The sequence below is a fragment of the Podarcis liolepis genome (genome assembly GCF_965112155.1).
Source record: "Podarcis liolepis genome assembly, chromosome: 14".
In the NCBI taxonomy this organism is placed as follows: domain Eukaryota; kingdom Metazoa; phylum Chordata; class Lepidosauria; order Squamata; family Lacertidae; genus Podarcis; species Podarcis liolepis.
In genome coordinates, this window is record NC_139569.1 from 33,542,082 (window position 1) to 33,566,906 (window position 24,825).

Genomic DNA, 24,825 nt, shown 5'->3' on the forward strand with positions numbered 1-24,825 from the left:
ATGAGCTTGGAGGCAAGTCCAGAGCAAGGACTCATGCAGAGGCATGGGGGCAGATTCCTTCAAGGGCAGCCACTCTTACAAGCTGCAATGTAAAAAGGTAAAGGACCCCTGGATGGTTAAGTCCAGTCAAAGGCGACTATGGGGTTGCAGCGCTAATCTGGCTTTCAGGCTTAGGGAGCCGGCGTTTGTCCACAGACAGCTTTCTGGGTCATGTGGCCAGCAGGACTAAAAGCAGATCATTCAGGGCTTCTGCAAACCTGAAGAGGAGGCTCCCTGTTGTGTCTCTGTATTATTCAACTGTGCTCCGATCAGATCCTTCCAATCAGCTTTTACTGAGCAGAGTTAACTCTGTCATGTCCTTGCATCAGATTGTTCCACCGTGCTTGATATGAAGCCAAATGACTTGCCTTAAGAAGAGACTGCCCCCCCCCTTGTCTCTCTGCATGAGTCACTTGTTGTCTAAGCTTGCTTATCAGGAGACACTTTCAGATCAGTAATTTCCACAGAAAAATAGGCAATGGAGCGAGGGTTGCCCTAGACCAAATAACACCCCTTTCATTGTTCCTCTTCCATTAGTTCAACTGCCGAATACATTTTTAAATGTTGCATTAAAAGCCCATTTCACAACTTTGACTCATAAATCATATGAAGAACAAGGTATCTCTGCCAAAAAAAATTAGCACACATAAATCTGACCACAATCACTTAGGCCCCTGCTGCTTTCTGAACAGGGAGTGAAGCTGTAAATTTCACATGAATCATCCTCATACATCATAAATGTTAAGTCACACATTGCCAGCTTCGCAAGCGAAGATGACTCCGGAAGCTGTAGCAGGATAATGTCTTTATTAGGATCAACCAAACCATTAGCTAATAGTGAGCAAGGTGTTGAGATCTGCAGGAATCCAGCAGCAGAAGAGCTCTGGAACACTCAAAAAATTGCTCATACTTTTGTGACATCATAGATGGTCCTAATCAATCTATTGTCCTACTGTAGCTTTTGGGTTGTTTTTCCTTCTTCTAATGAATAAACACACATTTTTAAGTAAATGTGAATTGTTGCCTTGCTTGTTTCAGCTGTTGAGTGGTTTGAGATACTAGACCCACCAGACAAACCCACCTCAAATCTGACAGCCCAAGCAATTGGCTGGGTCGTTTGCCTCTAAATCCATTTTTGATTGGACTCCCGTGAAAGCAAAAGCAGCTTTCACTCTTAACTCAACAGATTTTAATCTTTATGGGGAAATAAGATTCTTACATACTCTAAATGTTGAGCAATTTTCATTTGGGGTGCATTGAAAAAAGTAACTCTTGCATACTTAAAAATCAGTCCATTCTGAAATTTTGATATTTAAACCATCTTACACACTCTAAAGCTGCCATAGATTAACAGAATTGTTGAGATGGATGGGACACCCAAGGCTCATTCTAGGCCAATCCCCTGCAATACAGGAGTCACAACTAAAGCGCCCAAGACAGATGACCATCCACCCTATGCTGACAAAAAGGAGAGTCTCCAACCTCGCGAGGGAGTCTGTTCCACTGTTCCACAGCTCTTCCTGATGTTTAGTTGGAATCTCCTTGCTTGTAACTTGAAGCCATTGGTTCGAATCCTACCCTCCAGAGCAGGAGAAAACAAGCTTGCTCCATCTTCCATGTGACAGCCCTTCAGATATTTGAAGATCAGCCCCTCTCAGTCACCTCTTTTCCAGGCTCCTTCAACCGTTCCTCATAAGGCTTGCTTTCTTATACATTGCTACACGAGAGCAAGCCTTCTATCAAAACACAGTCTTTCCTTCAAAGAACCGTGGGCGCTGTAGTCTACAGTTCCCACCAACCCTTAGTGCCCCAGAAGGTGGGGGGAAATGTGCTTCAAATGTGCTTTACAGTACGCAGACCCCAAACTGCACCCGCAACATACATTCAAAGCACACTGCCCTCCCCAAAGAATCCTGGGAACTGTAGTTTGGCTAAGGTGTTGGGACTGGGGTAAACTACAGTTCCCATGATACTGGGGGTGGGGGGAAGTAATGTGTTTTAAATCTATGGCGTGTACGTTTTCGACTCTCCCTCCCTGCTGATAGTGGCTGCAGCGGATCGCTCCCTGGGGCCCTGCAGTAGAGCCGCGCTGTTGGTCCTGCTGGCCTGGGAGCAGGAGCATCCAGCTGGTGGGCCGAGCGCCAGAGCCGGGCGGGAGGGGCCCGAGGCTCGCCAACCCAGCCAAGCCAAGGCAAACAAGCGAGGCTTCCTTCGCGCTGCTCTTCCACGGCGAGAGGGGAGAGATGGACATTATGCACGCACGTTTTTGATTAGGAGGGGTTAATCTGATATGAGCTCATTCCATCGCGCTGCAGTGATCATAGGGGAGAAAAGGAGAACTTTAAACACACAAGCAGCACCATTATAGATGGATATGAAACGCTCTGCGTGGCAGTACAGCTGACCTCCTCGGAGGTTTGAGTTTTTGAGGCTGCGTGTGCTCATTTCTAAGGCAATTTATAAAAAACAAACACAAACGGGGATGGGGCTTCTTAACTCATTCCCAGCCCATCGAGCCATTCCAGGAGGTTTTTTAAAACAATTACCTTCATTGTTTTATTTTTGCAAGGGGTGGGGGGAGGTGGGGAAGAGAAAGAATGAAAAAATCCAGGGGGCTGCACAGCTGGGATAAATGAAACAGCTGCTGCTTCTTTGGAGAAAAAGGATACACACGTACACACATATCCACAGTATTTATTATATATGCACCAGCTGGCTGGGGCTGATGGGAGTTGTAGTACACAACCGCTGGTGGGAGTTGTAGTACACAACCCGGTTGGCAGAGGCTGATAGAGAAACAGAGACGTTTTTTGTGTGTGTGTGTGTGTGTGTGTGCGCGCGCGCGCGCGCATGCACACATAAAATATATGTGCATATATACAAACACACCCCTTTCTGCTGAGGAAGCTGGAGCTGATCTTCCGCACCTGCTTGGGTCCCGCGCCTTGCCCCCGCGCCTTCTTTTCCTTCTTTCTTCCTTCCTTACCTGCTGCCTGTCAATTGCAGCCTCCGAGCGGCTGCATGGACCAGCAGCGGGGCGTGGCTTAGAGCCGCGCAGCCAATGGGAGCCCTCGGTCCGGGACTCCCGCTGGAGGCTGAGAATTCATAAAGGCAAGCCCTGGGAAAGGCTTGCGCGAGCTCGGCTGCCTGTCACCCTGCCGAGGAGGACTCCGTCGGCTGCAAGGAAGAGGGAGACTACCCGCACCAAGGCATCCTGCGAGATGGCCGCAATCAATGGGGCCGTAGAAAATGGGCAGCCGGAGAAGAAAACAACCCCTCCGCTTCCTCATCCTATTAGGAACTTGGAGGTCAAGTACACCAAGGTAAGGGGGCAGCGGTAGGTTTCTCTTTTCATGCGTCCTCTGTGTGATTATCATCTTCTATGTCTACTTTTCTCTCCCTGGTGGGAGGAACTAGAGGGATTTTAAAGTGAAATAAAGTCTCTAGTCCTTAGGAGGTCAATCTCTCTCTTCCTCCCGACCCCACAAAACCTGCTCAAAGGAGTAGACTAGAGAAGAATGCACACCTAAAAGTTGCTCCAGGATAAAAGCCACAAAACACAGATGGCCCTGCATTTTACAGGGGGAAATGTAGAAAAGCTGACAGAAAAATGGTTGGGTTGCAATTTCCAAGAAGTGTGTGTGTGTGTGTGTGTGTGTGTGTGAGAGAGAGAGAGAGAGAGAGAGAGAGAGAATTTGAGTTATTTGAGTTTGTTTTTAAATAAATCTAGTGCATCTCAAGCATGCTGTGAGCAGCAAAAGCTATGTGAGATGACCTTGCCACTGTGCTCATTTTACAGCAGGGAAAACTGAAGCCTGGGCACTTGGAAGATTTGCCCTCAGTAACTTTGTGGCTGAGTTAGGATATCTTTTCTTGTTTAAAAGTATTAATGTGCTGCTTTTTCATAATTAATATTGAAAGGAGCTCCCAAACCAAACAACACAATAAGACATGCACAAACTTTACATTCCCTTCCATCTAGTTTTCCAGTTCCTCAGTAGTTAGTGTTTCAGGGCCGCTGAACATTCTGTCCTCATTGGGCAATCTTGGGCAGTTCCCCTGCTTCCTGGGGAATTTTTTTTTCTTCCAAAATGTTCTTTTGTTAAACCCTGGGGTCCCCCTGAGCCTGCCAATGCCCTCTTGTGCGTGGATAACACTGTTTTGGCTGTACAAGCCACATCACTCATAGCCTGAACGCTTGAAGCAGAGGACATACCAGCTGAATAAACAACAAACAGAAACATCGCAATAATGAAATCCATAGCCAGAGAAGAGAGCAGTTAACTTTCCAAAGGTTATGGCCATATTTGGAAAGCTAGCAGAGATGAGGCCATGTATATTATGTTCCACAAGTCTGGGGCTGCTGAAGAAAAGGCCCTGCTCCTGGTGGAAGTTGACCTCACCTTCATAGGAAAGGACTTCTGCAGTCATTGGAAAGTTTTGTACCGGGGGGGGGGGCTCATAGTGGAACTAGGTTTGCATGTCTAAAAGTTATTCAAGTTCTCTTGGATCTCCATTAATGTATTTTACGGACATGACTAGATCCATGTTCTTCCTGTACCTTGGTACCATAATATTGCTGCATTTCTAATAGTGTTCAGCTAATCCTTAAACCACCCCTGCAAGGTAGGTCAGTGTTATACCCTTATTGCAAATGTGGAGGGAGGCTGAAGATGTGGAATTAATGGCTTGTTTAACACAAACTATTGAAGTGTGATTTCAACTGGGGTACCACTCCATTGCACATGGTATTATTTCATACCTTCTGTTCAGTATGTGAACGATAGTGGCATTAGCCCACAGAGTCTGCCGGTGTGAGAATGAATGAAAGTGAAGCATCTCAAAATAGTAAAATTTCTGGGCGTTAATATTGGCTAGGAATTAGTAGAAGCAAAATGCTACCCTGCTTTTTACATTTTCTTCAAGAGGCATGCTTGGAGTGATTGGCCCTGTAGCCATGTTGGAAGCCGAATGAATCGTATTTCATGTAAGTAATTATTTAAAATAATAATGAGCCAGTCCATCATTCACTATAGCCTATTCCTGTTCCTGTTCAGGACTCAATTGAACAGCTGGGACTGCAAAGTTGAGCGCTTTCCGGTAGTGAATTGCGTAGCTGTAGTATTACTCACCTTTAGAATAAGAATAATATTCAGCATATGATCTAGATTGCTGGTATTTTAGTCTGTGCCAGGTTTTTGCATTTATGCAAATATCCTGCTGTATTTGGCCACTAAAATGAAAACTGCATCTACCAGTTACAACTTAGATTGACAGCAGGACACCGCCCCAGCAAAAATAGAACCCAAAGAAAGCGTTAGAAGAGTTTATTTGGCAACATTTCCAGGTCTTAAATTGTATAGAACGTCAGTTTAAAGAAAAAAAGACAAGGAAATTGGAGGCATGATTAAAATTCAGTTGCAATATTGCCTTGTTGAAATTTATACTTATTCCTTCTCCTTGACGTATTTGTCTGAAGATCTCGTCCCAAAGTAGAGTCTAAATCTGAGGTCCCAACAGAAAATAATACCTGAAATTGAGCCTATGCCTAATTAAGAAAAACAACATAAAGGTGATGTTTAAAGTGCAAGGTTGCTGTGAATCTTCTGCTGAAAATCGCTGTGTGTATTTCTTTCTGTGCAATGTTAGGCAGCATGTGCAACTACAGGCACTTGTATAATCTCACTTATTTGAAAATGAAAGAATGCACGATAATAAATGGAACATGTATACTTCTGCCTATACAAAAATAAAGTGAATTAGTCATAAAACAGGGAAATTGATCAAGAAAGTTTAAAGAGTCTTTTGCACACATGCTTGGGACTTGTAGGAAGGAGTGTGTTATTTGAAAATGGATTTAACTGTTATGCTAAGCAAGCTGTAGACTTTTACCACTTAAAATACTTTTTAAAAACCCAATTAGCTGTCTGGCCTCTATTGATGAACTAATCACTTTCAGTTACAATATCCACACACTGCAGCCTTTAGTAAGGACTTTCAGCTAGCGGAATTGATCTGGGCTGTAGTAACTGACCACTGTTAACTTCAGGTTCTGGGATTCATATCGAGAGGAGCTAATTCCTTTTCTTGAAGCATAACCACTCAGTGGCACATTGGAACAAAAAGAAAGCCAGAACCCACCACGTTTCAGATCCGTTATATCGGACTTGATGAAATGAATTGGGGGGGTCTCAGGCCTTTTAGGACTCCTTAATAGAAGACTTCTGCCATATTATTAGCACATTCTCATGGCAAGTAATGCAGTCGGTCACAGCCAGCCCTACCATTAGGTAAAATTAGGCAGCTAACTCAGGCAACTGAATTAGGGTGTCATGAAAGTATAGTAAATTGTTGAGTCATTTAAATTTTTTATGATTCAGATTGGGTTGGCTTTTTTTAACTTCTGGGGAATGGGGAGAGGAGCTTGGGGGATTTTTAGCTTCAAGTGCCAAAATAATGTGACTGGGCTTAGGGCCTCGTGAATACACCCTGCTTCTTCCACATCATCTTTATCCTCCTCTGAGTGACTCTGGAAAATTCCCACACTATATACCTTGCTTAGAGGTACCATTTGCTCTGTGTTCGGAAACAAAATGTTTTGCTAGGATTGCAGCCTTAACTGATCACTTTATTAAAGCCTTTGGGTCTTGCTTTCAAACCTGGAGAGTTTGTGCCTCTCACAACTTGTGTTGGATCCTATAAGATGTGCATTGCAAAACGCATCAGCCACATAAGATGTGAACAATGGCCTTATTTCCAGGAAAATGTTAAACTGCTTGCTAGGGATTGAGAGAATGTCACTTTCCGGTTCTGAGGTTCAGTTCTCTACATTTCACAGCCATTTGCGAATTTTCTTCTTCGAGAGCCCTCACGAAAATTCACCAGCGTTTTAGTGCAAATTTCTGCTATACACGTTTTTATGCAGTTTTGAAAAATAGTGCACAGTTTTGTAAAACAATGCTCCTTAATACATTTTTCGATGTGATTTTCACTAATGTGTGCATTTTTGTACACATTACGTGGCTGGAGAACGGCCGGGCAAAGTTCAGAGAAACGCTTGTTCCAAAAGATAGCTGCATTTCACAGAGTCATAGACGTGCAGAGTTTGGATCGTGTATTTTTTCCTATCAGAATGTAGAAATTGGGAAGGTTTGTCTTTAAATGTGAACTCAGTGGAGTTTGTCTGACATCCCTACTGTGGCCATAATGAAAAGAACTTCTCTTGCCTAACGTAGGATCTTGGTGAGGAGACAGGTATGAGTAGATGTTGTGTGCATATATCTGTCGTTAAGGAGGCCTGCTTGTACACATTCTCCTTAATGTATAGGCGTATAGATATATACATAAATTTTAAAAACACTGACATTTTGGGTATCCATCCCAAAATGTGGAAAACAGCAGATGTTGACCATCTCAAAAATCAAACAGAATGGATGAATCATACACATTATTTGGAAGAAGCATATGATTCCATACCCTCCAACATTTCTCCAGTGAAAATAGGGGCATCCTATTCCCTGATGATGATGCTAACAATAATAATAATAATAAATTATTTATATCCCGCCCTCCCCAGCCAAGACCAGTCTCAGGGCGGCTAACACCAAATATAAAAACAATTGATTGAAATACAGCTTTAAAAACAAGATTAAAATACAACATTTTATGTTGTATGATGATGATAGTAATTTTTTTATTTATATCCGACCCATCTCACTGTGTTGCCCAGTCGAGGTGGCTTCCAGCATACAGTGGTACCTCGGGTTACATATGCTTCAGGTTACAGACTCCGCTAACCCAAAAATAGTACCTTGGGTTAAGAACTTTGCTTCAGGATGAGAACAGAAATCGTGCTCCGGCGGCGCGGCAGCAGCAGGAGGCCCTATTAGCTAAAGTGGTGCTTCAGGTTAAGAACAGTTTCAGGTTAAGAACGGACCTCCGGAACGAATTAAGTTCTTAACCCGAGGTACCACTGTATATAAAAACCTAAGAAATCATTATGCATTAAAAAATACTTCCCTATACTGGACTGCCTTCGGATGTCTTCTAAAGGTTGTATAGTTACTTATCTTCTTGGCTTGGGGCTCACATAACTCTATACCCTCCAATGAAAATAGAGACATATTACCATACCTTCCAACATTTCTCTAATGGGGGAAAAGGGACACTTGGAGAGTTTGTGATTCCCATCATGCCTGACTATTGCTTATGCCTTCTGGGGTTGATGGGAGTTGGAGCCCAACCATAGTGGGTGCCCCCGATCAGTTTATAAGCACAAGACTGTCAGATAATGATGGTGATCAGTTACAGCTCCCCAAAACCATTCCATACTGTTCATATATACCTCTGAATGAGTCAATCCCAAAACTGTTTCCTTGCAAGTATTATTGTGGTGGTCTTACGTATTTAGAAAACACGTCTGTGTTAAATCCAAGTAAAATTTTATTTTTATCCCGCCCTCCCCAGCTGAAGCCAGGCTCAGGGCGGCTAACAACAATAAAACAGTACAAAAGTACAACACAACACAACACAACACAACACTCTAAAATCATTCATTATAAAATTAATTCAAATCAAGCCACTGGCAACCATTGGGCCAGAGCTCCGCGAAGATTGCCGAGGGAGGGAGTCAGGCTGTGCCCTGGCCAAAGGCCTGATGGAACAGCTCTGTCTTGCAGGCCCTGCGGAAAGATGTGAAGTCCCGCAGGGCCCTAGTCTCTTGTGACAGAGTGTTCCACCAGATCGGAGCCACAACCGAAAAAGCCCTGGCTCTAGTTGAGTATATAGAAAATGTGGAAGAAAGTAAGTGTAAATAGGAATGAGTTGGGCAAAGTTGTTTTCTAGAGTCTAGATAACAATCAGCAGCTGATTTTCAGGGGAAAAGGTTTGTCTCCAATAAAGAAGAGGAATTCAGGAAGCTTGCATGAAATTTTAAGGGATGTTTCATCCATTATTTCATTTTTTTAATAGATAGTAGATATCTAATGAACATTTTATAGGGTTATAGAAATCAGGAGCAAATGTGCTTAAGATGCTTAATTCTTTCAAGTGTTTAAGGACATGGTACCTGAGCCTACCCAGGCTTTCTGAAGTACAAATTCCATCAAGGCCAATGGCGATTCCTGACAACTGAGGCTAGGATAGTGACCTCACCCTTCAAAGCGGTGTGTTTTGTTACTGCAAAGTGAATTTAAGGCATCTCTGCAAGTATCTGGTTCTGGTCTTGGATCTGTTCTACTAACACACACTCCAGTCCTAAAATTGATGCTGCAGCTACTTCAGGAAAAACGTGATTTTTGTCACCTTTTAAGGAAAGGCCTCATCGCCGTGCTTTGTGTTAGTGCTAGCCCTGACTTGGAATTGTGTGAACAGACATTTCAGTTCATTGAGTTGATACATATTTGTTTGGATAGGTTTTCAAAGAGGTTCTTCTAAAATATTTGTGGCTTAAACAACTTTGGGCAAAGGAGGAATTGCAGTTCAGAACCAATAGTTAGAAGAAAGCAGAAGAGAATATCAACAGGTGCTGAGAAATGGACTCTGTGTGATGCAATACTGTAGTAGCTCATCACATTATGGGTAGCCCCCTCCCCGAACAACTGTAAAAACATCCGTGTGATTGCAAATAAGCTTTCATTAAAAACTGGGTCGCTGGTATATTGCTGTTTTATGCTGATCTTTAAAAAAATTAATTTGACAGTCATCCCCTCTGAATTGCTTTTTAACACAAATGTTTTTACAGTTGCCCAGCTAAAGCATTTCTGCAAGGGCTGTTTAACCAATTAATTGGTTTGTTAGATCAAAGCCCAGGCCTCTGAAAACATAACACAAATGGTTTTTGGGGATCATTTTTCTACCTCAAGCTAAATTCCAGCATATCTTGTGGTAGAAAAATGTCCCAAAACAAAGCCATGTGTGTTGTGTCAGAAGAAGGAAGGGTGCTTAAGTCTGTTTCCCTAGATCAGTTTTTGTTGGCGGGCAGGGAAGGGGGAAGGAACTTTTCAAAAAAATCCTATAAGTTAACATTGGCAAACCAAAAGCAACAACAGCCCAGTGACAAAAAGTGGGATTTATTAGGATATTTTATTGCCACTGGCATTTTTGTAGAAAAGAAAACTAAATGGCAAGCGGCTGAAATGTTGGGACAGCACTTGCATAGTAGTAAACAATATCCTAGAAGCACTCTTATCAGACTCCTGTGTGAATTTTGCAAATATAGTGCAGTAGCAGAGTAATTTACATTGCAGAGGCTCCTCACAGGGTTAATTTTATTTTTAATAAAATATTTGAATAAAAAGAGGCCCCAACAAATTGGGCACGGCACTTAATTTTTATTTTGTTTAACAAAATGTGAATGCCACTTAATTGTCAAAACCACTAAGGGCTTTACATTGTTTACCCATATGCTTTTAGGTTGCAATCCCATGAACCTGAGACTAAGTCCCATTGACCTCAATGGACTTGCTTGTAGGTAGGCATATATAAGGACTGTCCAGTCAATATGATTAGTCTATTTCTCTAATTGTGTTTGTGGAAAGCGTTTTGCAAAAATGTGACTATAGGGAGAAATTAGCACTAAAGTGCTGATTGATTTCAATGAGGTCTTTGAAAAATAATAGCAAACTGATGTGGAACTTTAAGATTGGAACATCCCTTCCATGCCAACCTCTCTCATCTTTACAGTTCACTTTAAAAAAAAAGGTAAAGGACCCCTGACAGTTAAGTCCAATTGCGAACGACTCTGGGATTGCGGCGCTCATCTCGCTTTACTGGCCGAGGGAGCCAACATTTGTATGCAGACAGTTTTCCTGGGTCATGTGGCCAGCATGACTAAGCCGCTTCTGGCGAAACCACAGCAGCGCATGGAAACACCGTTTACCTTCCCACCAAAGCAGTACCTATTTATCTACTTGCACTTTGACGTGCTTTCGAACTGCTAGGTTGGCAGGAGCTGGGACTGAACAATGGGAGCTCACCCCGTCACAGGTATTCAAACCGCTGACCTTCTGATCGGCAGGCCCAAGGCTCAGTGGTTAACACCACAGCGCCAGTTCACTTACCCATATGCTATAACAAAATAACACTTAGTGTGACATCCTTAACAAGCTAGGAAGCACAACTGGGTCAACACCAGATGTGGGGAACAGGTTTCCCACCCCCGTCACTGTGTATAGGCTGATTCTTGGTAAGCTGGTTGTCTTAAGTGCAGAACATGTTCCAGTCCCACAGCAGCTCCTGCCTTCTGGTTAATAAACCTTGTCCAGATCAGTTTGTGGTAATCATAGAATTGTAGTGTTAGAAGGGACCCTGAGGATCATCTAGTCCAACCCCCTTCAGTGCAGGAATATGCAGCTTTCCCATTATGGGGATCAAACCTGCAACCTTCGCATAATAAGTACCACACTCTAACCAGCTGAGTTATCTAGGCAGAGAGCTTGACTTTAAAGGTAAGACGGATATCAATATCAAATGAATCAATCTAAAATGGAATGTTCACTGGCTTTTGCAGTTGACCAAAAGGTAGCACTTTAAGTTTGACGGGTACAGTGGTACCTTGGGTTAAGTACTTAATTCGTTCCAGAGGTCCGTTCTTAACCTGAAACTGTACTTAACCTGAAGCACCACTTTAGCTAATGGGGCCTCCCGCTGCTGCTGCTGCTGCGCTGCCGGAGCACAATTTCTGTTCTCATCCTGAAGCAAAGTTCTTAACCCAAGGTACTATTTCTGGGTTAGCGGGGTCTGTAACCTGAAGCGTCTGTAACCTGAAGTGTATGTAACCTGAGGTACCACTGTATATCCAAAGCAATGCCTGTGAAAATAATGCCAACAGGGGTGTGATCTGTTTGACTAGGCAGCAAAGATTCTTTAGGATGACATGTTAGATGAATATTCAGTATTTGATGAGTCTTTTTATGGTAAAATGTGCAGATGTTAGATGTTAGTGGGACTTGTCGGCTCAGTTATAATGTAGCGCAAAGCCAAACCATGGTTTGAAATGAACATGTGAGCCTTTATACTCCCCGCGAGGAGATCACGGCTTTTTTAATGCTTCTTAGGCATTATTCCTGCCGCAAAGCAGCTTCAATCTCGTCTCTAGGCACCCACACACTCAGATTTACAGTAAACTGTGGTTTGACTTCGTGTTACATGTGAACTGGGTCAACATCTCCATCTGGACTGTATTGGGTATTCATCTGCCACATGAGCTGAAAATGTCCATACTTGTACAACTTCCCATTGCAACATGGAGATTTGTACCTGGAAGCTGAATGTTTTGGTCCCTTGTGGTGCAAAGGTCCTGTCCTATGAAGGTTGTACATATTGACTTGGAGGGTAACTGCCTAGTAAGCAAGCAGAGGAGTGCAGTCTTACACTGCAACTGTGAGCCGGTATCAAGACTGCAAGAGGCAGCAGCACGATAAAATGCTCCTTGATTTTTAAAAAAATGAAACAAAACAAAACGTAACAACCGTAACCTGCACATGAAAAACATGCATGTTAGGGAGAAGATAAGCTTATTCTTCTCATGATGCAGAAATCTTTATTTTCCTCTCTTTTAGATATTTATTAACAATGAATGGCATGAATCAAAGAGTGGAAAGAAGTTCCCTACCTTTAGCCCTTCAAAGGCTGAGAAGATCTGTGACGTCGAAGAGGGGGACAAGGTTTGTTTGATTTCCTTCCTTGAGCTTGGTTGTTGATAGCTACATTTTGTGCATTTTGGCAACACAATTGAGCGATCAACCTGGGTTTGTTGTTGTTGTTGCTTAGTCGTTTAGTCATGTCCAACTCTTTGTGACCCCATGGACCAGAGCACGCCAGGCACTCCTGTCTTCCACTGCCTCCCGCAGTTTGGTCAAACTCATGCTGGTAGCTTCGAGAACACTGTCCAACCATCTCGTCCTCTGTCGTCCCCTTCTCCTTGTGCCTTCAATCCTTCCCAACATCAGGGTCTTTTCCAGGGAGTCTTCTCTTCTCATGAGGTGGCCAAAGTATTGGAGCCTCAGCTTCACGATCTGTCCTTCCAGTGAGCACTCAGGGTGAATTCCTTAAGAATGGAGAGGTTTGATCTTCTTGCAGCCCATGGGACTCTCAAGTGTCTCAACCTGGGGTGGTTGTTGTTGTTTAGTCATTTAGTCGTATCCGACTCTTTGTGACTCCATGGACCAGAGCACACCAGGCACTTCTTTCTTCCACTGCCTCCTGTAGTTTAGTTAGGCAGCCCAAACTCCAGCTTGCTCACGCAAACAAATAAGAAAAGGCATGCTTGTGTTTCTTTGTGACTTCTTGTTCTACAGGCAGCAACCGTTTTAGGTGTGTCTGATATGCATGCGACCACACGCGCATTGTGCTGAATCCAGAAGTGACCTGCAAACATCACAAAATGGGGGACGGGGTGGAACAGGGTGTTTGCAGGCTTTTTCAGCGGGTGTTCCAGTTATACGCAATTTCACACCAACATGCGGTGACCCAGAATGCCACCTTTGCGCAGACGGGGAGTTGCCTATACTTGGTTCCCCTTGAAATGGCAGAGTTCCTGTGACAGGGATAGGGTTCACTTTAAAGGGGTTTCTCCTGCTGTCAGATCTTCAAAATGGAGCAGGGCATAAGGAAGGAAGAAGAGCCAGAACTGGCTTTCATCCCTCCCAAGAGGCATGTGGAGGGGGCACCATTAATCATTAAATATATTAAATTACCTATTATGTGACTAACATAAGTGGCTGCCATTTTTTGCACTGCAGACTCCATAATGGCTTGAGCTCATTTTGGGCATGCTTTTTGTTTTTAAGGGGCTACCAGTTAGTGTGGAGTTGGGCACTGCAGTAGCTATGTATTGTCCTGATTTGTTTGCACACAACAGTTTGATTTATTTGAAGAGGGAGAGAGATGCATTTTATTTTAATGTCAAGTTGGCATACAGAGGTTTTATACATACATTTTACCAACAAAGTTAACAACATAGACTCTCATTTTGCATAACTTGCACATAAATCTGATTAAAAAGGGGGAAAGTGACAAAAAAAGGGAAAGGAGAGAGAAGAAAGCTTCCCATTGTGTTCATATTTTGTTTAATGGAAAGAGAGAGTGACCTCACATAAAAATGAAGATTTACAGACAGGCAAAATAAAAGATTAAATAGGCTTGGTTTGTGCCCTAAAGTGGGGAAAGGAGACTTTGCATCGCATCAAGCAACTGTTATCCTGCTGTTGCAGTTTCCTATTGCTTTCCTTGTCACAGAAAATCTGTTTGCTTTTTAAACAGAAGTAGACTTCTGTGCAAGAAAGCCAAACCAGTTTTACATGTGAAAAGGATCCAGTGTGGTGTAGTGGTTAAGAGCGATAGTCTTGTAATCTAGTGAACCGGGTTCACGTCTCTGCTCCTCCACATGCAGCTGCTGGGTGACCTTGGGCCAGTCACACTTCTCTGAAGTCTCTCAGCCCCACTCACCTCACAGAGTGTTTGTTGTGGGGGAGGAAGGGAAAGGAGAATGTTAGCCGCTTTGAGACTCCTTAGGGTAGTGAGAAAGCGGGATATCAAATCCAAATCCAAACTCTGTCCTAGTAGACCACAATCTTAACATGAGGCAACAGGGGTGATGAGGAGCAGTCCCCCCCCCAAGCTAATGCAGCAGAATAGTGTCCTGATCAAGGGAACAAGAGTTCGAGTTCTATTCTGCCTTAGTTAAGCATGATTTGAATTGATTTTAGAATGAATTGATTTAGAATGAATTTAGAATGAATTGATTTTAGAATGCTGTGTTACTTTTATTGTTAGCCGTTCTGAGCCCTGCTTCGGCTGGGGAGGGTGGGATATAAATAAAATTATTATTATTATTATTAAGCCCCAGCTAGAATACTGTATCCAGTTCTGGAAAGGATATTGGCAAGCTGGGATGTGTGCAGAGGACGACCAAGACGATAAAGGGTTTGCAAAATAAAGCCTTCTGAGAAACGGTTGAGGGAGTTAGGTACATTTAGCCTGGACAAAAGAAAATTTAGAGGCGATAGGATATCCATCTTCAAACATCTAAAGGGGTGTCTCACGGAAGATGGAGCAAGCTTGTTTTCTGCCAAAACCAATGGATTCAAATTGCAAGAAATGAAATTTCGAGAAAACATTAGGAAGAACTTTCTGGGAGTAAGAGTTGTTTGACAGTATAATTGACGATCTGGGAAGGTGGTGGACTCTCCATCGCTGGAGGTTTTTAAGCAGAGTTTGGATGGTCATCTGCCAGTGTTTCTTTAGCTTTGACTCCTGCATTGCAGGGGGTGGACTAGATGACTCCTGAGGACCCTTCCAACTCTACAGTTATATAATGGTGCATCCTGCATTGTTCAATAAGTGACTTTTTATTAGGGATCTGTACAGCATCTTTGAGAGATACACCCCCCACTTGCTTGCTGGTTGTCTGGTGGCATTTTATGTACTCTATTATATATTATATATTTACAAAAATATTGGTATACCACTGTGTCACGAAAAATCAAAGCAGGTTACAGCAATAAAAAACACAAAAGCATACAATAAAAACAACAAAAAGGTAAAAGCAGGCATCAATTAACCATTGTGGAAGGACGCATTCCTGCAAAGACCAGGTGGAATAGAAAAGTTTTTCAGCAGGCATTTAACAGTGCCTGGTGACAGCTGTGAGGGATCTAGTGCTCCATTCACTAACCCCACACTTTAGCCGCATGTTTATGCCTCTGTATTGCAACATCCATGAAACATAACACTGATTAAGCACTGGGTGGGTTATGACTGGAATGTCTGCCCTACCCATAGAGTTTTCTTGTCTGTGCGGTTTTTTGCTTTGGGCCTCCTTCGTAGTCTTGTAACTGAGAGTTGACGTGGGCCTGACCTTTTCCGTTGAGGAACTTCAACCGAGTGTCTCCATTTCCGTAAATAATGACACTGCAGTATCTTGGACCGCACAGAGGTATTCAAATCACTTCTGGGAGCTATGAAGGTCAAACTTTTCAACCAAATGTAGTCACATGCCAGAGCAGGGATTGTTCACCTGCTGTGATTCTGCGAATGATGCTTTGAGAGTTGGAAGTGTATTTTGCTGGACAACCCAATCAATACCTTCATATGTTCACTGTTTTGAGTGGGTGGAAATATACTTCAGCTAGCCACTGAGGGAAGAAAAAGAACATGATTTAGAAGACATTTTCAGATAAATTTTCCTTTTTGAGGGTTTTCCCACAAACTGCAGGAGGATTTCAATGTTGCCAATGATATTTGACAACTCTTTCCAGAGTTCTCTGCCCATGAAGAGAGTGAAGGACTTTGAACATAGCCAACCAAATATGTATTTTAATATTGTTGATGGTGAAGAAGCCTTCAGTGGGTTTGCCCTGCCCCACTCTTGGTTCTCTCTGGGCCCAATGCTTTCTTCATCTGCTAGTATGAGCTAGCCATCTAGCTGCGTGCAGAATTGAGTGAACTAAAAATTGTGCACATAGAGAATTTTCTTTTTCTCTCTCAAACGAATATTTGGCAAAATCCCTCTGTTAAATTTCACCACTCACAAATAGGGTGGACATTTCCATTTGATTGGCCTGTATTTGAAAACTCCAGAATAGGTTTGCCTGGTGCACCCCTACTATCTTCTAGGCCAGGAGTGGCTAAACCACAACTTCTGGGCTATATTGCCCCTGAGTGATTTTTGATTGCCTTCAAAGCTCCCCCCCTCCCATTTGACTAGTTACCGTATTTTTCGCTCTATAGGACACACCAGACCATAGGATGCACCTTGTTTTAGAGGGGGAGAACAAGAAAAAAATTCTCACCCTCTCTGCTCAGTGCCCCTTCAGTGAAGTGGCAGGAGAAACGGAGCCCTGCTTGGCTGAAGGGGCCCCGCTTGGCTGAAGGGGCGCTGCGCAGCTCTCCCTCTCTGCTGAAGCCAGGAGAGTCTCTCTCTCCCAGCTTCAGCAAAAGGAACCCAAAGCCTCTGGAGCGCAGCGGGAACTCGCGCTGCGCTCCGAAGGCTTCAGGCAGCTATCCCTGAAGCCTGGAGAGCAAGAGGGGTCGGTGCGCACCGACCCCTCTCGCTCTCCAGGCTTCAGCGAAAGCAACGCGAAGCCTCCGGAGCACGGAGGGAGCGCTCCCTCTGCGCTTCAGAGGCTTCGCGTTGCTATTGCTGAAGCCAAGGAGCCTGCATTCGCTCCATAGGACACACACACACATTTCCCCTTAATTTTGGGAGGGGAAAAGGTGCGTCCTATAGAGCGAAAAATACGATAAACTCACATCAGCTTCAGACACTACAGCTGTGATGGCTGTGGTTAATGGGAATTGTTGTCTAAAACATATGGAGGGCATTGGACTATGCAAGCATCTAACAGTGTGTTCTTTTTATTTTGTGTTTGGTCTTTTGTGTGGGTAGCCTGATGTTGATAAAGCAGTAGAGGCAGCAAAAGCAGCCTTCCAAAGAGGATCTTTGTGGAGACAAATGGATGCTGTGAGCCGAGGAAGGCTCCTCAACAAGCTGGCCGACCTCATTGAGCGAGACAGAGTGGTGTTGGCGGTAAGTGATGTCTGAAGTATGTCTGGTCTGGAGATTAAGAGCCTACTTATGCTGCAGTGCATAAGCCATTGGTTCTACAATACCAAGGGTGACCAACATGTGCCCCCTACATGTAGTTGGACCTCAACCTTCCTCATTCCCAGCCAATAATCAGAGGTGATGTGAGATGCCTTCCAGAAACTTCTGGAAGTTTGTGGGTTGGCTACCGAGTTCTTGGCTCTGTTTCAAAGGTTAGGCAACTTATGAGATTACAACTTTTCAGCTAACTTCCTTCCTTCATTTAGACCAGGTAGTAAAATCTAGGTTTCAGGAGAGAGTGGAATTAGTGAGGGGGAGTGGTGGAAACCTTTGTCCTTTTCAGCCTGTAGAAACCTACTTATTAATGTATACACAAACTCAGAGTTGTAGAATATTGCTTTTCCATCATCGGAGACACATATACCTGAACAGGGACGGGGAACTTCTTGTTGTTGGACTTTAACTCCCATCCACCCTGACCATTGGCCATGAGGACTGTGGCTGGTGGGAGTTGGGAGTGGGAGTTGGCGTTGTCTGGAGGGCCACAGGTTCCCCATCCCTGAACTAAATGATGCTTTATTGAGAACCTCTAAAATATCACTTATCTGAAAGCAGCATCAGTGTGTGGCCTTTTTATGGCCTGAGGCAAAAGAGTAAATGATCCCCTCCCCACTCTCCCCAAGTAAAGGTTTATAGTAACCCAGACTACCTATGTTATTTTGATACAAGACAGAAAATACTACAAATGTCTCTCTCTGGGAGAAAAAAAAATACAATAATAATAAATTAAATAACTACCGATTACTGCACATTCATGGCACCCAAGGTGAACTCTGTCTAATGTTAGGGCCTACCCTTCAACTTTGGTCACCTACTGCTTCCACTGAAGGGGGAGAAATCTTCATAAGGATTCGACAATAGCAGTATGCAGAGAAATGGAAGAAGTTCAGTTCAGTTCACATTGAAAGGGGAACTGCTTAATTCACACTTTCCAAAAGAACATGTGAAATGAAACGCAGCCATCTTTCAAAATTTGCAGTTCTCTGAATTTTGCAATGGAGTTCTCCAGCCAAGTAATGTGTACGAAAAGGCAAATATTAAAGTGTGCACGGAAATGCACATCTTACTGAAAATAGTATACAAAAATGCATTATATTGGGGAAATTGCTTTGCATTTTAGGGGAAATTGCTTACAAATGACCATGTGTATATTTTAGGTGAAATTTGCACTAAAATACTGGTGAATTTCCAGAGGACTTAAAAAAAAATGCAAACTGATGTGGAAATGTAGATTGAATTTATGATTGGAAGAATTATAAACCAAAATGGACAGGTTCACCCATCCCCAGCAATATACCCCCGTAGCAAATAAGGTGGGGGATTGACATTTTGTTTCATTCCAGACCTTGGAAACAATGGACACAGGGAAACCATTTCTGCAAGCATTTTTCATTGACCTTGAAGGCTGCATAAAAACACTTAGATACTATGCTGGCTGGGCCGATAAAATTCAGGGGAAGACTATACCTGTGGGTAAGTTGGAGCTTGTGTCGTATACATGTAACATCATAGGTCTGGCAAACAGAAGTAACCTGTAGTGAGGTTAGCCATGGCTAGCATATGGCTTTGGTTCGCAGGAACAGTTCTCAGATTCCTTCCTCTTTGCCCTGGTTCACAGGAAACCATAATTTACCTATAAACCAGGATTAGAAATCCACTTCAGACAGGCTGCCTGAAGCCTGCTACTGACTGCCAAACCGTGGTTTGGCCATGTTGCTGGGCCTTCAGCTACAATCTTCCTTTCATATGCTTAGGAGAGAGGTATAAACGAGGGGCTGGTTCACATATAATATGAAGCTACTGTTTAAGAAGCCATAGTTTGTTCATGCAGACATAGTGCTTATAGACTATAAAAAGAACCCATGCCTTGTTTATCAAAAATTGGTTTTTCAACTACTCTTGCCTCCTGATTTTGTATTCTGGTCTGGGATGGAGTGGGCGAACAAACCATGGTTAAGGAAGGGTGCTTGGTTTACACATAACACCAAGCCATAGTTAAAACAAACCAAGGTTCATAAGCAATAATTCATCTTGATGATTGTTGGCAGTAAACAAACCATAGTGAAGCCTCTGGACCAGATTTACATATAACGGTAAGCCATGGTTCTATAAACCATAGCTTAGTAACTCATGGTTTAGCATGATGTATGAACCAGGCTTAGTAATCCAGCCTTCTTTATTTTGGCGGGGAAACAGCTGTAGGGTCCCAATCTGGCTGGGAGTACTGTACTGGTTTTATGGGTGCTGTGGGTAGTAAACAGCAATTCCAAGGACAAAAAAGCCAAGGGGGTGTGCTTTTTAGCATTAAAAAAATGCTTTCCCCAGCTGCATCTTTGATCCCATGGGATCATCCACATCACAACCATCATAGGTAGATGACTTGCATTCTCAAAACTTTTACAGATGAAAACTTTGTCTGCTTCACCCGACATGAGCCTGTGGGGGTTTGTGGTGCCATTACACCGGTGAGTAGAATGTCGTCTTCTGCATTTCTGGAGAAGTATTCTGTACTGCCGACATCTTGATTTTTGCCTGTTCAAGTGAATAATGTTAATGTTTCCTTCAATTTCTGAGATTTCAAGACAATCTAGCCAACACACTTCCAAGTGGCTTTGAAGGATGGATAAATAAATAATATCCTTATCTCCGCTCACAAAGTCAAATGTGGCTGCTTGAGAAGTAAATTGGTTTCCTTTAAACTTTGAAACAAGTTGCGTTTTTCATTCTGGATCATAACCTCCCTGCCCCCCCCCCCAGGGTTATGATACAAATGCCTTGCTTTTCCCAATCTTGACAGAGAGAGATCAAAATATTGGCGGTAGCCTGCTAGGTAACTGCCAGTGTATGGCCTGTTAACTGAGCCCTGAGCCCTAGTAAGGTCCTATCTGTATTTCCTTTGTTCACAATTTTGGGTGTGTCCACTTCTACTTCCCTTCCATTGGAATATAGGAATCTGCTTTATATAGAGTCAAACCATGGACCCGTCTAGCTCAATTTTGTCTATAGTGACCTTCTAGGGCAGCCTTCCTCAACCTTGGTCCTCCAGATGTTTTTGGCCTACAACTCCCATGGTCCTTAGCTAGCAGGACCAGTGGTCAGGGATGATGGGAATTGTAGTGGAGGGCTGAGGTTGAGGAAGCCTGCTCTAGGGTTTCAGAAGGCCTATGTGGAGATGCTGGGAGGACTTTTTGCATGTAGAGTAGATGCTCTCCTACTGAACTACAGCCCTTACTTAGTAGCGGGAGAAGCTGCTGTGTTCTGAGCTGCAGGAGATATAAAGAGTCTAGTGCTAGGAGCTGCTTTTTCTGCATTAGGGAAAACTCCCAGCTAATTGCACTGCAGCTGAGACTTTGGAGTGGCTGGGGCGCTACTCTGTCCCTTGCTTAGCATAATGGTTAATCCAGCGTATCATGGCCAATTCTGTTGATTACGCTGCTGGGGAAGATCACCACCAGCAATTAACTCTACTTAAATCTACAACAGGTATTTTTGTTGGCGGAAGATGCTTGTAACTAGGCTGAGAATGTTTACACAGCTGTTGGAATAAAATACCACTCTGGTATATTTCCTTACCACTGCTGGGAGGTGGCCAGTATAGTGTTAGACTAGACTAGGGTTGACATCTGATGTCTCCAGGAAAACAAATGCATAATTTCGCTGGGTAGACTGGAGACTCTACTGAGGTTGAACTTATTTTTTGCCTCCCTTTGGCCAGATGAAAGGATTAGAAGGAGCTACTAGCGATTGTGGAGAGATTTGAGTCAGTTCACATTTGCAGCTGAATCGATTGAATTCGCACTTTCTGGAACAATATGAGAGCCTGAAACACAGCTATCCTTCACAGTTTGCACTTATCTGAATTCTGCATAAATGATGGTTATTGGTGGAAATAATTTGCAAAAATGCACAATAATTAGGGACAGCTACTTGCAAAGCTATGTACGTTAGTCAAAACTGCATATAAAATGCATTAGAAGCATTCAAATGCTGATTGATTTTCATGGTGTGTGTTTTTAAATATAAATAAATTGCAAATTGCTGCAAAATATGGAGAACTGAAGATTGGAAAAATGAGAAATGGGGAGAACCGAAATTGACAGATCCTTCCATCCATAGGAGCTACTAGTACTCCAACTAGTCTAGAAGAGTGGATTCAAACCAAGCAGGCCAAGGTTATTTCCTAGCCCTACCTAAGAACCAAGGCTATAAACCTGTGGTCCTCCCAGTGTTGCTGGACTACAACTCCTATCACCAATGGCCATGCTGCGTAGGGCTGATGAGAGGTGTCCAACACTGAGATGATCACAGGTTTCCCAGCCCTTCTTTAAAAAGAGGTGTTAGGGATTGTGTCTGAATTGTTTATGCATGCAAATCATGTGTTCAGCTAAGGGAATCGAGACCTCTGTGGATTTATTTATTTTTAACATCACATTTCCATGTGGTCCTTTCACATAGTTGATCTATCTTTCCACCTATAGTTCCCTTCCTGTGTAGATTCCCTCTGGTCTTACAGAGCTGGGAAGATCTGCCTCACTTGCCCTTGATTATGATTTTAAGAGCAGCTGCTCTGTGGTCTTATTTTCTTTAATGGACGTATTGGTACTTGGCTATGATCTGCAAGCGTTGCTGGTATAGTTCTGTTTGTCTGTGTATATGCGGAGACAAGTAGCACTACAGTGACACCTGGGGACAGGATAAAGTATTACAACGTCAACAGAAGAGGCAACTACACGTCCTGTCTAGAGAAGAATCACAGTTTTAATATAAAAAGGGGGGCCCATAAGTACTTGACAAAGTATATAACAATATGTACATGTGGTAAAAACTCGGCTTCAGTGTGCAGAAATTGCCAATGCTACTTAGGAGTGTGGGGGTTTTCTGGGAGGAAGAGGCTGTAATGATACAATTGTGAAGCCGCCTTCTGAATTTCTAGAACAAGAGTCAAAGTATAGAAATGGTAGCAATGACATCCTCATAAGGTGAATGTCATGATCTTCTGTTTCAGTGGAACTTCCCCTTGCTCATGTTGATTTGGAAGATGGCACCTGCTCTGTGTTGTGGAAACACCTTAGTTGTTAAACCTGCTGAGCAAACCCCACTTACTTCACTATACATTGGCTCTTTAGTCAAGGAGGTGAGTAATGTAGAAGCCAGGTGAGCTTATGCGGCTTTACACAATGGGGGGGTGGACTTTTGAGACCCTGCCCTGTAATTCCAAAGGAATGGAGGTTTGATGACTGGCAAGGAGTGGGTGTGCTCTTCGTACACCCCAGTGGCACCCACTCACCCTAACAAAGGGCACAAATACTCCTTTGCATGCCGCCCCACTCCCTTGCAATGAATGGAAGCCATGCCCTAATTTTTCTTATTCTGACTCTGGAATAAAACATCTCCCCCCCCCTCCAGGCAGGATTTCCTCCAGGTGTGGTTAACATTGTGCCAGGATATGGTCCCACAGCTGGAGCTGCTATTTCTACGCATCCTAACATTGACAAAGTAGCTTTTACTGGGTCAACAGAGGTAGGTGATTTTAAACATTTGTGTTTGCTTCTCTTCTTGCCACTCTACAACCCCCAGTTAGTGAACTCTGGAAAGCATAGAAATTAAACCTACATAGGATGCTCTCACCAGTATGTTTTGGAAGTATTTTCTGAAGCCAGGTACACACTATAACTTTAAAGTACGTTCAAAGCATGTTATTTCCCTCAAATAATTCTGGGCACTGTAGTTTTACCCTTCAGAGTTAGTTTTCAGCAACCCTTAACAAGCTACAGTGCCTAGAATTCTTTGAGAGAAAGGATATACTTTAAAAGTATAGTGTGAGAGCAGCTATAATTTTTGTTGGGTGGTGTGGCTTGCGAATAGACAGGCTCTGCCTTGCTGTATAGGAATAGTTCTTGATGTAGCAACTTCGTATTCTCAACAAGGCAGTCTCAAGAAAAATGTCGAGTTCTGCATACTCTGTCCTCCATTTGCCAGAGAGTATCTCCTTAAATAGGGACGTGGGTGGCGCTGTGGGTTAAACCACAGAGCCTAGGACTTGCCGATCAGAAGGTTGGCGGTTCTAACCCCGCAAAAAGATAAATAGGTACCACTCCAGCAGGAAGGTAAACGGCGTTTCTATGCACTGCTCTGGTTTGCCAGAAGCGGCTTAGTCATGCTGGCCACATGACCCGGAAGCTGTACGCCGGCTCCCTTGGCCAATAAAGTGCGAACTTGCACATTGAAGTGCTTTCAAACTGCTAGGTTGGCAGGAGGAGGAACAGAGCAATGGGAGCTCACCCAATCACAGGGGTTCAAACCGCCGACCTTCTGATTGGCAAGTCCTAGACTCTGTGGTTTAACCCACAGTGCCACCCGCATCCCTTCCATTTCTCCATACCTTCCGCAGTTCTCTGGCATGCCCTCACCCCACTGTGTTTTGCTCTTGTGTGGTTTGTTCATGCAGCCCCCAAGTTGACATATATTTGCAAACTGCACCTTGGTTATATTCAGTCTAAACAGAGTAATTTGTGATTTCGTCAGATGCCACTTTAACAGAAACCCTGATCTGCCCCGTGCATTCAATGTTTGTGGTTCAGAGCTTAATATCCTCCCTGGCGAACTGCCAGCGGCATCTGCGGTGGCATTCTCTGCATGCTTGATATGACCTTGTATAATTATGGTAAATTGCTGTCGGCACCGAAGGTCTGTCTCAAATGTCTAAGAGCCGGACAACTGAAGACCTTGGCATGTCACACCACCTACTGGTTGAGTTTGGCATGGCTCTTCCTGGTTCCTGCAATGGTTTGTGGACTATTCCGTAGGGGAGCATAGGAAGCTGTCTTAGAATCATAGAACTGCAGAGTTGGAAGGGACCCTGAGGATCATCTAGTCTAAGGTTGCCATATTTCAAAAAGTGAAAATCCAGACAAAAATATGTTTGTTTTTTGTTTGGTTGTTGTTTTTTGCCAAAGTTGTTCAGCCTTTTATTTTTGTTTTGGCCAAAGTTGTTGAGCTATTTATTGCAAAAACAAAAAACCCACCGCCCTGTTTTTAAGCTATTTTTAAAGGAAATTTGCACACACAAAAATCATCACTTCTGACATGGGCTGCCATTTTAAGCAATTTTCAAAAATTCCACCAGGACACCATTTTTGGCGGACAAATCCCAACTATGTCTGGGAAATTCCGGATGT

At 43.4% G+C, this 24,825-nt stretch overlaps 1 protein-coding gene across 1 annotated transcript in view; it reads left to right on the forward strand.

The window, feature by feature from the left end:
• The first annotated feature begins 2,347 nt into the window (after window positions 1–2,347).
• The window catches only part of ALDH1A3 (aldehyde dehydrogenase 1 family member A3), a 31,439-nt gene continuing 8,961 nt past the window's right edge, over window positions 2,348–24,825 (forward strand). The window contains exons 1-7 of the mRNA XM_083475130.1: window positions 2,348–3,362; window positions 12,600–12,704; window positions 17,429–17,569; window positions 18,991–19,120; window positions 20,051–20,112; window positions 22,653–22,781; window positions 23,054–23,167. Of these exons, the coding sequence (XP_083331256.1) occupies window positions 2,907–3,362; window positions 12,600–12,704; window positions 17,429–17,569; window positions 18,991–19,120; window positions 20,051–20,112; window positions 22,653–22,781; window positions 23,054–23,167 (1,137 nt within the window). The 5' untranslated portion in view covers window positions 2,348–2,906. The remainder of the gene's footprint in view (window positions 3,363–12,599; window positions 12,705–17,428; window positions 17,570–18,990; window positions 19,121–20,050; window positions 20,113–22,652; window positions 22,782–23,053; window positions 23,168–24,825) is intronic.